At 42.5% G+C, this 17,736-nt stretch overlaps 2 protein-coding genes across 2 annotated transcripts in view; one reads left to right on the forward strand and one right to left on the reverse strand.

The window, feature by feature from the left end:
• Positions 1-7,109, forward strand: part of garnl3 (GTPase activating Rap/RanGAP domain like 3) — a gene marked incomplete at its 5' end in the record, with an annotated part of 76,299 nt that extends 69,190 nt beyond the window's left edge. The window contains 3 exons of the mRNA XM_083982858.1: positions 4,960-5,178; positions 6,296-6,416; positions 6,930-7,109. Of these exons, the coding sequence (XP_083838984.1) occupies positions 4,960-5,178; positions 6,296-6,416; positions 6,930-7,095 (506 nt within the window). The 3' untranslated portion in view covers positions 7,096-7,109. The remainder of the gene's footprint in view (positions 1-4,959; positions 5,179-6,295; positions 6,417-6,929) is intronic.
• Positions 7,110-15,361: 8,252 nt separating this feature from the next.
• Positions 15,362-17,736, reverse strand: ptges (prostaglandin E synthase). The gene is made up of 3 exons (XM_083983048.1): positions 17,527-17,736; positions 17,312-17,394; positions 15,362-15,788 (listed from the first exon to the last, which is right to left on the reverse strand). Exons 1-3 carry the CDS (start codon positions 17,641-17,643, stop codon positions 15,539-15,541), a joined length of 450 nt encoding a protein of 149 aa, XP_083839174.1. The 5' UTR covers positions 17,644-17,736; the 3' UTR covers positions 15,362-15,538.

Raw genomic sequence — 17,736 nt, forward strand, 5'->3', positions numbered from 1 at the left:
TAATAACAGAAACATTACGAGACAGAGTTGTTTTAGAGGCAAATGCAGAGACTGCTTGCTGAAAAACCGCCCCCGGCGGGAAAGCACATCAGCGGTTTTGAATGAATTCACCTCGAAAAAAACTCCCATTAGCCTCCGTATAGCGTAGCTCTGAGCAGCTCGCGGCTCTGCTTCACTGTTCTAAAAATAGCTTGCACCGACAATTAAAGGTAACGAACCTAATCCTAAAACTATAGGGATTATGGCAATGGGCCAATTTGCCAAAATGTTGAACTATCCCTTTAATCTCAAATCTTTCGTGCAGCCATTTGCTTCCACTTACTTGAAAAGATCTATCCCCAGCAATGTGAAACCCCCCAAAAAGTATTTCTATTACTAAAGAAGCAATGATCAAACTTACAGTGTCGTTTTCCGACTGAGAAACGTACTGACAAAAAATGTGAAATACAGAAAATCTCTCATATGAAACAAAACAACCTGTTGTAGCTTAGAGAGAAAAGTTTGTGTCGGTGCAGGAGCTCATGACTCTCGGAGTAACAAGCTGATTGAGATTCAGAGCCTTTAACAGGAGAATAAGAAAATGGAGTGAAACAATTCGGCGCTCTTGTTTTATCGCCCCCTGTTACATTTCATTGCTGAGCCGGGATCATTTAGAAAACTTTGCCTGCTGGTGCATTCAAGGACCCACTGACTTAGTGAGTATTTACAGCAGCAGGATGGCGCATGTGGGTTTAAATTCCTGATTTAAAAAAAAAAAAAAACAACATCAGTGGCCAATGTTCAGTGTGTAATGAATTCGGAACATGTCACCCGCTGTAACAGTGTCGGCTCACTGATATGTTTTTAATAGTTCTGGGACAACAAAGCAGCTCCGGGGCAAAGAAGAGAAACGAGTCTGTGGATACACACACGATACTTTGTTTGTACGTACAATCAGTTTGCTGCTGCTTTTGTTGCCAGTTGTAAATATGATGATTCGGACGCAAAAGGGGGTTAAAAAAAAACAAAAAAAAAAAACATGCAAAAGCATCGTTACAATCTTACTAACTGCAGATTACCTCAAGAGGAACAACCACCACCACCACCACCGCCGCTGCTGCCGCCGCCGCCGTCCAGGGAGACAATACGTGTCCTCAGAGGCTGAGAAAGCTTTCAAGGATGATTAAGGATCAATACCGGCCCCTCCCTTCCACCCCCAGTCCACTTTCACCCCGCTTCCTCCTTCTTCTTTTATTGTATATTTGACCAGTCGCTCCCAGCTCGCCCCTCCCTCCCTTCCCCATGCACACAGCTGACCTCTTTCAGACGCTTAACAACTGTCTGAAAATGGGTTTTTTTATTTGTGATGCACAGCTGTAGATGTCGTCGTCGTCCTCATTGACTCCGGGCTTTTGTCAGCTCAGCATGAATCAACAGAATGACGGCTGATGGCAATGTCAACTCCTTTAGCGTTCATTAGACCTTTTTTTCTAGCCTTCTAAAAAAAAAAAAAAAAAAAAAAAAAAAGAGGACACAAAGTCGTCCTAGGATGCGTCGGTCTAGGACAAAGCTCGAGGAAAACAATTATTAAAAATGTCCCGCTTGTCTCACTGCTGCTGGCTGCAACTATCAAGGCATCAAGGCTTCTCCTGAGGGGGGGGGGGGCGGGTATTTACAGGTCCCATTAAGGCTAACAGGGCGGAGGAGGAAGGGTCTGTGGCTGTGTGGCTGCTGCAATTAGCCGAGGACGGCCGGGGCTTGATGATGATGATGATGATGATGATGCTTTCAGGCTGGTTTGGTTCGTTTCCCCCTCCGAGGGATTCTCATTCTCTTTCCCCTCCTGTTTTCAGCTGGTTATGCATATGATTCGCCGTTACTGGGGCATAGGCTATACGTTACAGTGGAAAACCTATACTTTGTGTGTGATCCTTAATGTGTGCACTGTGTGTGTGTGTTTGTGTGTGTGTGTTTGTGTGTAACCCTCTTCTTCATCCCCTGGTTCAGATTCTATACGGATCCCCTATGGTACCAAGCTTTCCCTGTACATGTCTAAGGATGCTGAAGGTACTCGGTCCATGAAAATTTTTGCTCATAAATGGCGCCTCACTAACATGCACGTGCTCCCAGAGTGTATCACCCTGTCTGCTCCAAGGCGGCATGTTGACTTGAACGTTGGTTGAATGTTAAGTGAACATTATGTCTTCCCCAAGCCCACCTCCCCCTCCTCCCTCCCTTCACCCCCCAACCTCCTCCTCCTCCACCACACCACCCTTCTTCTGTCTTAACTAATTAACGCATTAGTGTGAGGAGGATGAGAGGAGGATGAGAGGTGGAGGGATGATGCAGAGTGCAAAGTTTTGAAAAAAAAAAGAAAAGAAAAGTGAGGCAGAGGGAAGATAACGTTGATCAAGACGGAGGGTTTTCAAAATTACCAGAGGAGGAGGAGGAGGAGGAGACGCAGGAGAGAGGTATGCATGAGGATGAGCGCGGGAGAAGGGAGGGGTTGTGTACAAGCAGGAGGTTGAGAGAGAGAGGGAAGGAAGGAAGGAGGGAGAGAAGGGAAAGAGGGACGGAGAAGACACGTCTGCCGCAGCATGATTTACAGATTGCACTGTCGCCATGGAGACTTTTGTCAGCCCTCTCTTCGATCCAAAGTGGTTGTCCAAACAGCGGTGCCACAATCTGAGGGTGAGGGAAGGTAAAGGAGGAGGAGGAGGGTGTAGCAGAAGGGGAGAGAAGGGGGTGAAGGAGAGAGGAAGAAGAGAAAAAGAAAGAGAGAAAGAAAGAAAGAAGAGAGAGAGAGGTGGAAGGGGCGCTGACAAAAATCCCATCCTCTTAACTGCCTGTGCACCTGCTGTATCTGCTCCTCGGGGAGGGTTTGATCTGACGTAATCGCATCAGTAATGTGAACAAGATGCTGTTACTGATGTGGCTGTTAGCCGCCACCTACTACTGCACCTCCACTGGCTTCAACACACACACACACACACACCAAACACCTACAGATTCATCCTCCAATTAGAGCTGAAACAACCTCCCTCACATTCAGATCCGTTTCATCCATCCGCCAGTGTGATGGAGCGTGACACTTCCCCGGGTCCAGAGACGCACGTGGAATATATTGATCTCTTTTTGCGATTGTATATTCCACATATCTGCATGCTTTGCCACGTTTTTTTTTTTGTTGCCATTTTCACTTCTTTCTTTTTTCTTTTTCTTTTAGCTGTATGACAGCACAGGTACAGGAGAGAGGATCTGTAACAACACTAACACAGTGTACCTGTCAAGACGTCGGCACTGACCCTCTGTTTTTCTCCGCGGCTCTTTTAACTCACCTCTCACCCGCTGACATTTCAGATGAGACGCTCCTCTTTGTGCGGCGTATTAGCCTCCACAAGGATTTCAGTCTCATCCATGTTATAGCCTACCACCGGCCTGCCTCAGTGGAGCAGAGTGTGTACGGCGAGTGTGTGCAAGTGTGTGTATGTGTGGCTGCTAAACTGCAACACTACTGCTCCCTGGTGGCCAGAGCAAGGCACTGCAGGCTGGCACACATACTGCAGCTCCACCAGCAGACAGTCGGTGCCCTCTGAAAAACTGCAAACACCCATTTAATGTATCCCAAACAGACTTTAAGCATTTATACTCTGTGCTGCTGAATAATAGATGGTCTGCTCTAAACGGCTACAGCTCAACAGTTATATCACATTTAGCTCTCCACGGCAGCGATGAGAAGGTTTGAGATCACTCGCTGTAGCAGAAAATTGGACTTTTACTCATTTTATAGTGTCTTTATTTCAATATGGAGGTTTGATCCTGTCATGTCAGGCTGTCAACTCACAGATTCGTCAAAATACAATATGACTGTGAGTGACTGAGGCAGAGATTGTGGGTTTATATAAATCAACAAAAAGGTTATTTTTTGCTTATTCTAGTTCATAACCTGCCAGTTTCATATTCTTTAACACGCATTACTTTAGGAAGCTTTTGCTTACAGTGACTTTCTGAGGCTTGGAGTTAGTTATTCAACATAATAAACATTTTTGTCACTATGCCTGCTGTTGTAAGCACCCATCTGTTTTGACAACTTTCTCTACTGATGCATTCAAGGACTTGTTTTTTTCAAGTTAAGCTTTTGACATTGACAGTATGTTTGCTTGCTATGTAGGCTAGCTAGAACAATTTCTAGTTGTAGCAAATGTTAAGAGTCCTTGAATGCACCACTGAGAGAAATAGTTTGACATTCTTCACCGAAAATATAGAAAACAGGTGCCGAAAACGATGAAGGGCCATCGTTTAGATCTGATAGCACCACTGTCATGCCTTTACTGTATGCTACAGAAGAAGATGGAGCAGGTGGAGCAGGTTAGTTTAGCTAATCATAAAACCTAGAAACAGCTAGTCTGCTCTGGCCAGCGACAAATATACCAGCCAACAATTTGTACGAAAACGGAAGTGTTAAAACTGTGCTGTAAGGCTGCTAGCAGGTGAATTTTCACACTTTATAAGACAGGCTAGCTGTTTCCCTCCGCTTCCAGTCATTATGCTAAGCTAACCGCCTGCTGCCTCCAGCTTCATAGCATTCAGACACAAGACCATATCAACCTTCTCCTATATCAATCAGTAAATCAACATAATGCAACCAATTTTGAACTAAAACGTCAAGTTCAAGGATGAGAGAAGATTCGGTGGCTGGTTTGCTTTGAATGCATATGAGCAGCTTCTGTAGCTCAAAGACTAAAACATGCAAAAACACTCTGGTGCTTGAGGCCGAGAGTTTCATACATTTCTCATTCACTGCCACACATTCCTCTCCCCTTTTATTTGTCTCCTCTTTCTTTTCTCTTTAAATGTTGTTTTTTTTTTACTCATCATGTGTCTTATCCCTTCTTTCCTGACTTTACCCCCCTACGGCCCCCCCTCTCTTTTTTTTTTCTTCCATCCTCCTTTTCCTCTGGGTTTCCTTCCCTCCCCCAGGTGAAGCGTCGTGTAAACACATCTTCAAGATCCCTCTCTGTAACTTGGTGGGCCGCAGCATCGAGAGACCCCTCAAGTCCCCTCTGGTGCACAAGGTCCTGACGGCGCCGGCCCCGACCATGGTGTCCTCGACTCCTCTCATCTCTGCAACGCACTCGCTTTCCCTGTCCCGCATGGAGATCAAAGAGATAGCCAGCCGCACGCGGAAGGAGCTGCTCGGTAAACTGGAAAGCTCTTAGACCTGTCTACCTAATAATGACTTTTCTTTGTCTTTGTATGATCTAAAAACCTAACATAATCTAAGCATCTAAAAAGTGCTGCAAGACCACACACCTGCCATTTGTAGATTCACTCTTGCTCCCATTAGCTATTGCTATAATCATGTTACCATAACCTTCAAGATCCGGCCGGTTCTGACTCGATTTGGAGCAGTAAAATAATCACACACACATGAGGATTAATTTGATATGTAATCATTTGTGACAAGCTTCAAATCAGGCCACACTGCCCCAGTTGTTGGGAGGGAGAAAAGCCAGCCCTAAAACTGTCCAGTGTGTGTTGAGGCTAAATGTAATTGCTGTGGTAAGGCAGTAATCTAACATTTTGAGAAATATGGCCTACACATTGGCTTTCTTGCTTAGAAATAGTTATTTCTGCTAAATGTAATACTATAGGCCAGCAGCCTGTTAGATTATCTTATTTTAAAGAATTATCCAGCTTGGCTCATTGTTAAGGTGCCTCTAAAGCAAGGGTTTCAAATGTGTGGCCTCCCAGAGGGTCCAATCCAGCCCACGGGATGAATTTACTAAGTATGAAAATTACGTAGAAAACAGAAGAGACATAATATTGTTGAAATATCACATACCTTTCTCAAGAAATTTCAGGTTGTTCATGACGTTTTGTAAAAGGAGGACAGTTCAGTTAACTGTAAACATCTTAATAATGTAGCCTACTTGAAAATATTTGCGTTCTCGTCATATATACCTACGTTATTATGCTATTATTTTACTAGTCTGGCCCAGTTGAGATCAAATTGCGCTGTATGTGGCCCCTGAACTAAAACGAGTTTGACACCCCTGCTCTTAAGCTAACCAAGTAGCGTGGTCTGTGCTCGGCTATTGCTTGAAAGTAGAGGACAAACAACCCACAACTTGTCGTTTTGTGGTTCCTTCTGTTTCCAGTCATCATGCTAAGCTAAGCTAGGCTGGCCAGCTGATGGCTACAGCTTCATATCGCAGATATTTGTGATGTTGGTCTTCATATTGAACTCTCTGCAAAGAAAGTCGGACCATTTGTCTGAGTCTTGTCCGTTTTCCGTCCCCTGGTTCTGATGAAGGTTTGACAGAGGAGCCGAGCGGGAAGTCGGACAGTGGGACGGTCAAACAGAGGAGGATGAGCAAGAAGAACACCGAGGAAGAGCCCAAAGCTCGAGTACTGACGTCAACCAACAGCGACAGGTGGACGGTGACACATTCAACAAGCAGCAGCAGCACGTCAGACTGAGGCGTTAAAGTCTCCCTAAAAAGGGCATTTTAAAATGTGTAAAAATGCTCTGCTATGACTATTTTTTGATTAAAATTGCTTTCCTAATGTTCATGCATGTTATCCTAATGACAACATGCATGAACATCTAGCTGTGTAAGTACATCACATCACAGTGAACAACAAATGAGATGCAAACAAATTCAACGGGATTGGTTGCTAGTTTCGTGACGCATGAAAACTGACTCCAATTTGAAAATTTGAATCCAGTTTTTTCAGACTCTGGTTTTGAAACTGCATTTATTTTCAAGTCTAAAATGCTCAGTTATGGCGTGGATTAGCAATTTTGCTCCTGAAATGCCTTGTAGCAGAGCCCCCACCCCCACACACTAAATTGATATGTTAATAAATTCAAAAAGGGCATTTTTGGTTTAGGAAGTCTTTAAGTGATTTGTACTTGAGCTGTTGAGTCTTTCTGTGCTCAGCAGGTTAACCTCCGAGTCCATCGAAGCGGACCTGGACGTCCAGCTGCACTGTTCGTCCAGTTCGGAGGCGGAGCCGGAGAAGGTGATGCTGCGAGCAGAGAGCCCGCCCCTCGCCAGCGCCTTCGCCCTCTCAACATCCTTTGAAGAAGATGTCCTGGACCTAAAGTGAAGACAATCCCATTGTGCACTTCTCTGCCCCTCCACTCCTGTACTGTCACCATTATTTTTATAGTTTTGGTTGGTTTTGTTTTTAAATTTGTTGTTTATTGGATCCTCTTTTTTTTTGTTTTGTTTGTTTATATCCCTGTACCTTGGGTCTCTCCATACATCGGACAAGATGGGTGCAGTGGGAGTGTGAAGCCGTGTCTGTGTGTGCGTGTTTGTTTTTCCGTGAGCAGTCCCTCAGCCACTTGTGTGTTGGGTGTTTGTTTGTGTTGCCCCCGCCGCAGCAAATAACCCAAAGAGGCGATGAGGTTTGTGTAAGACGCCGTGGTGGTTTTTAATTAATTCAGAGCTCTGCAACAGCTTCGAAAGTAACGTTTTGATTACGGTTTGATCCCCAAACCACAAACTGAATGTAAATCTTTACACCGAGGCCCAACTCAACTAAAAAGTCTCTGCGTTCACGAAGACGCCCTCGGAAGTTGCCAGAGCTTAATATGTGTTGTATATTATGTGATTATTTCCGATTCCACTTTCAAATGTTGTATGATATGCATATGTATGTGTACATCTGTTTATACATGAAAATGCATACACAGTGACGGGCGTGTATGCTTGTCATGCCTGTGATGCACATTTATAGATATATTATAAAAATCCATTTTATTCCCATATTTAGTAAAAAAAAAAGTATGATGTTTTATGCTCTCTGCACATATTTAGTCCTTCTTCTTCTCCTTAACTCACAGTACACAGGTAGACAGGGCTGGAGGCAAAGTCTCCCACAAGTGCCATTTCCCAGCATCCTCCACTGAACCACACCTCGCACAGCCGCCGTATTCTGGCGGCGTCTTTGACAGTAGCAGCCATGATTGTAGTCCACATTAGATAACTACAGTGAAACCACAACCACCTTCCATTAAGGATAAAGTCGCTCATTGGAGGCACGCTCGCTCAAAGGCACATGCACTAAAACATTTTACCCTAACAAGAATGAGCCGACTTTAAAATCTTGCATGAACACGCCTTCGCTACAAGTATTGTGTCTTCTGCGCCAAAATTAGCTCCTCTGGAAACATCGTACCAAACATAACGGCATAAAGCAAACCACAACCTGAGACGAGAGAAGACGTGTGGGTGTTAAAAGGAACAAAAAGCATTTCCTTTTCTTTCTTTTTCTTACTAGACTGTTATGGTGGTACAGTGAGGGAACTACAGATAAAACCAACAAGTTTAAGGCAAAGACTACAGTATATTGTCATAAACTGAGATGGTAAAAGCAGAATTTTGTCAAAAAGATACTACTCACTATACACTAAAATAAAAGTAAATGTGAAATAATTTTAGTTTTTGTCTCTTTCTGTATGTGGAAGGTGCAGAAAGGCAGTGAACTGGTCGAAACATTAATGTAGAAAGTCAAAATATGTAAGTTATTATAAATTCACAGAAACCATTTCATATAAATAGAGAAAACACAGAGAACTGAGACCGTTGTAACTATGCTGCCTTCACCCAACTAAAAATAACCAGTAAAGAGTGACTGAAAATTGAAATAGTTGAATAGTATTATAAATTACAACGTGAAAAACTACAACTAACTAAGGAAACACTGATTTACACTAACAAACTGACCAGTTCACTGGACACCAGTGAGTTCCAAACCAATGCAGACACAATAAATTTATATTAGGTGATCAATAATTAGACATTATGTTATTAATTAAACCAATAGGACTTGAACTGATCATCATTCAGAGTCTACCTAGAAACATACAGCCTTAAATCTGCACAAATAACTTCCTGCAGCCACTGAGACACACTTTATTATTTTCATTATGTAAAATTGAACAGTTTTAAACTCAAACTTTCAGGTGACTCAAATGTTTTAGTTTAGCACTTCCATAAAGTTGGAGGATGCATAAGAGATGGATTAAAGAGGGGGATTAAAACAGTCGCAGCAAAGGCTGAGGTATTCTAACTGTTAGTGTTTGATGGATCCTACATTTCCCATGATGCATCTTTCACTAGACCCTGATTTCCCCTCTCAATGCACACCTTTTTCAGTCGACTTTCTTCCCAGTTTGTACTGAACCGTGTCTGTTGAAAGGTTTGATGCTGCATTCAAGTCACATTGAATTATTGTAATTATGAGTTTTCTCTAAAATCTGTGACTCAGAAATCATTTATTACCAATTGCTGAAACACAAAACAATAGGCGCTCACCCAGAGACCGCTGATCTTTGTAATTAAACCTCAATTTAATAGACGCGGTGTTCACTTCTGTTGTGCTACATAATTATAGCAGTTCACAAATTATTTTTTCATCAAGTGAGTGTCAGAAATTCCTGTTATCTCCCACTGACATGAAAGTTTTTCCTCCTCAGTTGCTCCTAATTACAGTTTAAACTATGTGACTTGAATGCAGCATCAGTACTCTCAAATCCAAACTGAGAAAATCCTGATGATTTGAATGATGAAGGTTAATTACTGTACAGGGGTCATTTGACTTTTTTTTAGGACTCTTATAAAAGAACAAAACCAGTGGAGAGGGTAAAAGAAATTTTTAAAAACACTTACAGACAAAAAAAAAAAAAAAAGCTAAGAGGATTTCCCTCTGCTCTCTGTTTACGCAGCACTGCAGCATCTGCCAGGTGAAAACAGCATAGAAACAAATGCAGTGTCCTGATGAAGCAGCGGGGTAAAAGTTTGGCCTCGAACTCAACAGTATAGTGACAGACAGTCAACATCAGATAATAGAAGCTTATTTTTCCTGAGAATATAAATTAAACGCATCCGTGTTGAAGCTGGATCAAACATGAAGCAGGGGAAATGTTTGGAGTCATGAACACTAAGATGCTCAGTTAAAAAAAAAAAACCAAAGCAGGAAGCTTTATTATTATTATTATTAAAAGAGGCCGGCTGGGATCAGTGGTGCTGACTCTTGATGCTGGAGTGTGGGTGTGAGAGAGAGAGAGCGCCTCTGTGTGGTGGTTTCACGACACTGCAGCAGCCTTCACATTGATGCATGAGCCTCCTCTTCCTCCCTTTCCCTCCTCCTCTTCCTCCTCCTCTCATGCCCTCCCGCTGCCTGTCTCGGTGTGAACCCTCCTAACACCCTCATAACACAGCTCCGAAAACTAATAAAGGGAATAAGAAGAAAAGAGGATGAAGGTGGGGGTGGGGTGAGGAAGAGGGAGGGTATACAGGTACAGTAACTCTACTTTAGTGTTAATTGCTCTGAATGAGTGTGGGTGACTGTGGGAAACACTGCTTCTCCCACTTACGTTGTTCCTCTTTCCCTTGTATTTCTGTCAAGTACTCCTTGTTTCTACCTCCCCTTGGCATTTTCACTGTTTTTTCGTTTGTTTATTTGTTCGTTTTTGTTCGTTTGTTTTTGTATTTGAATCTATATTTACTGTTTAGACTGTTGCTGAACCTCTCTGTGATATCAAAACGAAAGAAAATTAACAAAAAAACACCAAGTGTCTTAAAATATTGTATTGCCATCGTTTTTAATGCCAAGTACTACTTGTACATGTTTGTGTATCAAATGTGGCCTCAAATGAAACTGAACTATATTATTATTATTATTATGATTATTATTATTTGAGCAGTTATTTTAAACAAGTGCTGTAGACCACTGCTGTGAAAGTAGTTGATTCTGTTCATTGATATGTAATAAATATTTATGAAATTTGAACTGTTTGCCTCGTTATTTGTTTGTTTTTACAATTTCATGGTAGAAGCTTTTTGCAGTCTCAATTTCTTTAATTAATTTTCGAATAGTTTCCCAGAATGCACTTGGAGTCTTTGGTGATTTTACATTTTTAAGGCCCAAACCAGAGCCCAACCAATATTAGATTTTTGCAGCCAATGCCAAAACTGATAAGTCGTAAGAACAAAAAAATGTTTTGCATTGATCTTTCTAATATGGTTCAAACATTTATATAGGAAAAAGGAAAGTCCACACACCAACAACAGCTCCAGGGCATTAATTTATTATCACCAAAAAAGGGAGTGTAACTTAAGTCTGAGGAAGGGTTTCTGACCCGAAACCTTACACTCCCCTTTTTGGTGATAGTAAATTATTGCTCTGGAGCTCTGGACTTTCCTTTTTCCTATGATTTACTTGTGTTGTCCCGCACCCAGCGTAGGGATGTGTGTGCTTTTTCTATTTTTTCAAACACTTATATACACACAGATCTGTATCAGAGGTTCAACATTTTACTTCATAACAATAAGTAACTTTCATTATTCAAAATGGCCTCAGTGCAGCACTGCGGTAAATGCTTGGAAAATGTCATTAAGATAAATAAAAATAACATTTTCTCTTCACAGCATGACCTCAATGACCCACTCAGCAGCTTTGAACACCAAACTGTCACGCTTTAATCCCTGTGAGTTGAACAACTCAACATGAGGGCAGGTTGGGACGGCTCTGATAAGTCACATTTAGGCCCAGGCGACCTTTACGACCCTCACAACAACCCACCCAGGACCAGCCCCAAGGGGTTTCAAATACCTCTAACAGACTCTAGATTTTAGATCTGAGGAAGCCTTTTGAACGAGGAGAGAAATGTTGCCAACAGTGAGAAGTGCCTCCAATTAGAGCAGCTAACGACCATGACCTGGATGAACGAGAACCTACACAGACGTGTGAGGTGAAACTGAAAAATCGCCTCTCTCTCCTAATAAACAAACTAGAAGCAGAAGGACGAGTCTGCAGCCTGATGATGGCGCTAGATGACAAGTCAGACGGATGAACAGAGTCACTGCAGGTTTCATCCTGACAGTAGGCCTAACATGACTGTGTGTGTTCAATCCATCAAAGAGTTATTGAGACATTTCACTGGGAGTCACTTCTTCCTCTGGGAAACATGATGTCAGAACAGGATTTCATTGCAATCCATCCATCCAGTAGTTGTTGTTAGGATGTCTCAGTGTTTCCTGCTTTTCCACCATCCAGGGCTGTTGCTAATAATTCTGGGCCCCTTGAGAGAATACTAAAGTGGGCCCCTGCCCCCTTAATTTTCCACTTTTTTTCTTAGACTACTTACGTATTATCATTTTTTATTTAGCCTACTTTGTTTTGAAGCTAATGCAGCATTATGAGTAGTATTAGTCAGGGTCTTAATGCAGAATAATTCAGTCATACAAAGATTAGACTACTGTTTTTTTGGGGGGGGGGCCCTACTGGTCGCTGGGCCCCTAGAATTATCATCACCTTTCTCCCCTATACAACGGCCCTGCCACCATCACGTCCATCTGCCACTACATCTCAGCAAAAAGCATGGGGTGAAACATTTATACAAACACCTGCTTATGATCTGTTACGCTCAACATCATTTTATATCTTATCTCTCTGCACCTGGTGAAGTTTCTATGTTGTATCATCTGTATGTTCTTGATGATTTATCTTTTATCTTTTCTATTTTCAGTTGTTTCTTTTCTTTCACCTGTGCTTCATGACATCTCTGTGAGGGATAATTGGTGCTGAGCTGCTGAGTTTCTTCCTCTCACCTCTGACACAGCTTTGAAACTCTCGAACCTTTCATCGCATTTGAACTGACATGCATGATGAAGTGATTGCTCAAGGATTAATTCACACACACACACACACACACACACACATGCAGTTTTCCGCGTAGTTGTGCACAAAAAAACAGAGGGAAAGTCCTTATTCCCATCTGCAAGATGACGATGATAATGATGAGTGTGGGTGTGATAATCCAGGGAGCCGCACTATTAGTTCTTGCATGTGTTTGTGCATCACTGTGTGTGTATGTGTGTGTGGCCACGAGGTGGGGCTAAGTAATGATATAACTGCAGTGTGATGAAACCACCAATTTGCTTTCTTTTGTCCAAGTTTATGACATTTTAATTTTCCCAGATTTCTTCACAAACTGATGCACAAACCCCCGTCCAGAACATAAACGGGGAAGCAGCCAAAACAACCACTTCAAGAGCTTTCTGTAGGAGTTATTATCACCCAATCTGGCGTGAAAGGGAAAACTTTCTTCTTATGTTGGCATACATTTCCTTTCACTCTTTGTGTTGTGGTCTGTGTGTGAGTCAGCTCCCTGTCAGAGTGCGACAGTGAAAGGAAACGTGAGGAGCGATAGTACAGTATGGAAGACGGTGAGAGTTGTTTCCTTTTTTCCCCCTGAGGTTACAGGCAGGTTGAGACGACCACACCATTGAGGCTCACAAAGGCCACAGACACTCCCCTGAGCGTGGCGTGTTATTAGCTTTATGTTTCACCCAGATCGTATATAGTCTCGATGGAACCACTCATTCAAAGCGAAGGATTTTCCTGTCCTCCCCCATGCTTTCTGCGGGGTTTGTTATATCTCTTTTGTTTAAGGAGGTAACAACTATAATCACAAAACATTCCTTCTTTGTCATTTAACGCTGAGTCATCACTGGTAGGAAAATCACTGGGAATGGGATTACTGGGATTACATCATGGTGGAAAATGGTTTCTTCTCGCCAAATCCAAATCACAAAGGAGGGCGAGAGAGAGAGATGTGAGCCAAAGATGATGTGAAAACAAGGGGTAACAGAGCATTTCAATCACAACGCATCGAGTTATTTGAGCAGCACGCTCCATATGTACTGTAATCACGCACGACTGAGCTCCCTGAGGTCTCTCGGTTCGCTTATATGGCTTCTTCTCTGCAGCGTCCAGCCCTGCAGGATACAACAGGGAGCACAGAGCAGCCAACAGGTCTTACATAATAGGTGAAGGAATGCTGGAGCTTTGCCTCAGACTTCTGGATCGTCTCACTCTCTCACGAACACAAAGTGGGGCCCAGTCCCCGTTAACACTGACTGGAACACAGTGTCTCCTCCGCACAGCCGGGCAAAGTCAACAATGATGCCACGAAAGTACAGCGGAGGTCAGCTTGGTTGTGGTTCTGTTTTATTGTCTACAAAAAATGTGCACAGAGAGTCAAAAACAAAGCTATAAATACAAGTTATTAATACAATACGTTAAAAAACAGTCTTGAAATGTGTTTTCACAGATAAAAGTTAAGTATTACACGTCGGAACAGCCACGCCGCTGCTTTCGGTGTGCTGTCTTTCTCTGCAGGTTGTTGTAAATATCCAAACTTCTGCCTTCTTCCTTACAAGGAACTTGAGAGCGTCTACTTGTAATCCACTGGAGTGCTATTAAAATCTCTCAACACGTCGTCAGTCACTGTGCCGAGATCCACTTCGGCCTTTGTTGAGGGTAGCATGCAAACAAATGTTAACACAACAGATGAAGTGTTCACACAGGAAACATGGCATGAATGGTGGTCTGTGTCGTGTGTAAACACACACACACAAGAAAGGGGGGGAGCAGGGATCAAACATGTTGTACAGTGGCAGTGCTGGAAAATGTTCCCAAAAGTCTACAACTGTCAGTGAGTTTTTACAGTCCATCAAAAAACCAAAACAAGAGAGCAATGAGCAACAACCTTCATTTGCATATTAAATACATGAATACAGTACAAGTGGTCCACTTCAATTAACTTTAAGGGATAGTTCAACATTTTGGCAAATTGGCCCACTTCCATAATCCCTACAGTTTTAGCAGTAGGTTCGTTACCTTTATTTTTTCGGTGCAAGCTATTTTTAGATCAGCGGAGCAGAGCCGCAAGCAGCTATTGGGATTTCTTGGTTTCCCTCATCAAACTCATTAAATACACAATACAACAACTCCAAAACGCTCTCGTGGACAAGTTGTGACCTGCACATTCACCATGCTATGAGATAATAACAGAATGTTACACGACGGAGTTGTTTTTGATGTAAATTCATGCAAAACCACTGATGCACGTTCCCGTCAGGGGCAGTTTTTCAGCAAGCAGTCTCTTCATTTGCCTTGAAAACAACTCCGTCTCGTAACGTTCTGTTATTATCTCATAGCGTGGTGAATGTGCAGGTCACAACTTGTCCACCATAGCGTTTTGGAGTTGTTGGATTGTGTATTTGATGAGTTTTTAACTAAACCAAAAAATCTCATTAGCCTCCGTATAGTATAGCGAAGCTCTGAGCAGCTCACGGCTCTGCTCCGCCGTTCTAAAAATAGCTTGCAACTACTGTATAATTAAAGGTAATGAACCTACTGCCAAAACTATAGGGATCATGGCAATGGGCCAATTTGCCAAAAATATTGAACTATCCCTTTAAAAACATTGGTCACATTTGTAAATAAAACAATAAAAGAATACTGACGAACTCTCACAAACCCCAGAACTGGTGTAATCACACACCCGGCAGTTCACTGCACTCCCACTGACATTCTTGTCTCCCCTCCCTCCCTCCCTCCCTCTCCGGAGGCCCCTCTCTATCTCCACCTCCAGGGTTTGTTCTTGCACAGGCCACAAATCGTAACCAACACCTTTTTTTATGAGAACTTCAGTTCAAGTCCCTCGCCTTTTTTTTGAGCGTTTTTGTTTTTTTTAGGCGTATGCAGCGACGGCTATGAGAATCTGCACGACCATGGAGACGCAAGGGATCTGTGCCACGGTGTAGGCCAGGGAGCGGGTGGGCGCTCGCAGGGCGAACAGGTAGGCGACGGTGTGCAGCACCCTGGCCAGGAAGAAAACGAGGAAGTGAAGGCGAGCCATGGACAGCGAGGGCCCGGTCAGGGAGTAGATGGCGCCCAGGAAGAGGAAGGGGAGGATGTTCTCCATGTCGTTGATGTGAGCTCTGTGGGAGAGAGAGAGAGGAGATTCATTCAGTCTGCAGACACACACACATCTGTTTTCACAGTCTGTAATGTTATGAGTCATTCATGAGCATTCCTCAGTTACTCCTGTTAGTCATTACAATCGTTAAAGTGGTCATCTGAAGAGTCAGAATACCAGAAAATGAAGGTGACTCAGGTTTGACCCGCCATGCATCATACAGCAGCAGACTTCTGTGACTTTCACTTCTTGGCATTAGTTAGAGAAGTTTCCTGTGAAGCTCCTTGAGCATGATGTTGTAGACATGCACCTGATAGCTTGAGGTGAGAATGGAGGGCTAAGGACTCACAGCAGGTACATGGAGTGAAAAATAAACTGAACAAATAATAAAACGATGAATAAATCTCAGACTCTTTCTTATTTTTCTTTCATGGCAGCCCAAACATGATACTTATCAGACATGCTACTATTTCCTGCTTCCTCTCCACCCACAAAGGTTTCAGCTTTAAAACAATATTATTCTGGAAAACCTCCTCCTTTAGCAGTTTTTGCAGAAAAGCTGCATTATAAAAGATACCATTTAGGCACCATGCTGCAGCAAAACTTCAGCACAGAGCCAGGGAAATAAAACAATTAAAAAAAAAAAAAAGCTGCACATCAGAATTGGTAAATGTCTGCTCCATGTGCAGTGCACATTTGTTTCCTATCTATCAGCAGTTGGTGGATAGTTTGGGGAAACAGAGAGAGAATTACTTGGAAAACATTTGCTTCCCTTGCTGCTGTCATGGATCATGACAAGTTAAAACAAAGCTGAGCAGAACGACCACAGGCTGCCAGCAGGCTGCAGGAAAACACACGAGGAGCTGCATCACAATGGAAAATCTATCCTTAAATAATTACAACAAATTTGGCATTTGCAGGAAACTCAAGTGCGATCTGTTTTTCTTGTCGTAATTCATTTGGCACATGGATGAATCAAAGCCAATCAATTCCCAGAAGCTTCAGTTAAGCCAATGGAAAAATACTCCAAAAATAATAACCAGGATAAAACACAAGACAGAGAAGGAGGTGAATGGGATTATAGTCTTATCAGTGGCAGAAATTAACCAATGAGCTGCCCACTATTATTCTACTTTTTACATAACAACATTGGGTTTACCTATTAATGTTTTACATGATGATTTACAGCATTATTGTGAATTAAGAGACTAAACAGTGTATAAGATGTATACACCTTTACTAAAGATGGTAGTTTAGTGTTACTGCATCCAATAATATACTAACCTGTTTGTATACATTGACTTACATTACATTACATTATGTTCATGATACTTATATATGTTTGGGTAACGTTTTCCATGCATGACTTCTGTATAAAATGTAATTACTACTGCTATTTTGATTCAGATCTGAATATTTTAAGTAACACAGTGGATAATCGGGTAAAAACTGATGTTTGTGAGTGTTTATTTGCTGGATTTCAATCTGCAAACGAGTGGATGAGTATTTCGTGCGAAAAGTTGTGTCAAAAGTTTGTGCTCTCACCTCCGGCATCTTTCCACATAAGGATCCTCTCTGTGAAACTGTAATCCTCCGTGTCTGAGCGCGTCCTCGGGGTTGGCAAAAGCCTGCCAGGAGAGGAAAAAGTCACTTAGTAGTGCTTATTACCTATGCAATTATCCCTCTATGAGTTTTTTTTTTTTTAATAGGCTACGGGCTTTTAATACGCCTTCATTCTTTCCAACAGTCAGTGAACTCACCTTTTTGCGCAGCCTCACTTGTCCCGTTATTATCGCCACTATGTACATTTTCAACACCAGCAGGACGCCGTAGAAAACAAAACAGGAGAAAACATCGTTCCTGATCGTGAGAGCCATGTCCGCTGAGATGACTGGGATGTTCTTGATGATGATGATGATGATGAAGGAGGCTGAAGCCGAGGAGCTGTGGGAAACCGCGCGAGCTGAAAG

Source organism: Trachurus trachurus (assembly GCF_905171665.1).
Source record: "Trachurus trachurus genome assembly, chromosome: 12".
NCBI classification, from domain to species: domain Eukaryota; kingdom Metazoa; phylum Chordata; class Actinopteri; order Carangiformes; family Carangidae; genus Trachurus; species Trachurus trachurus.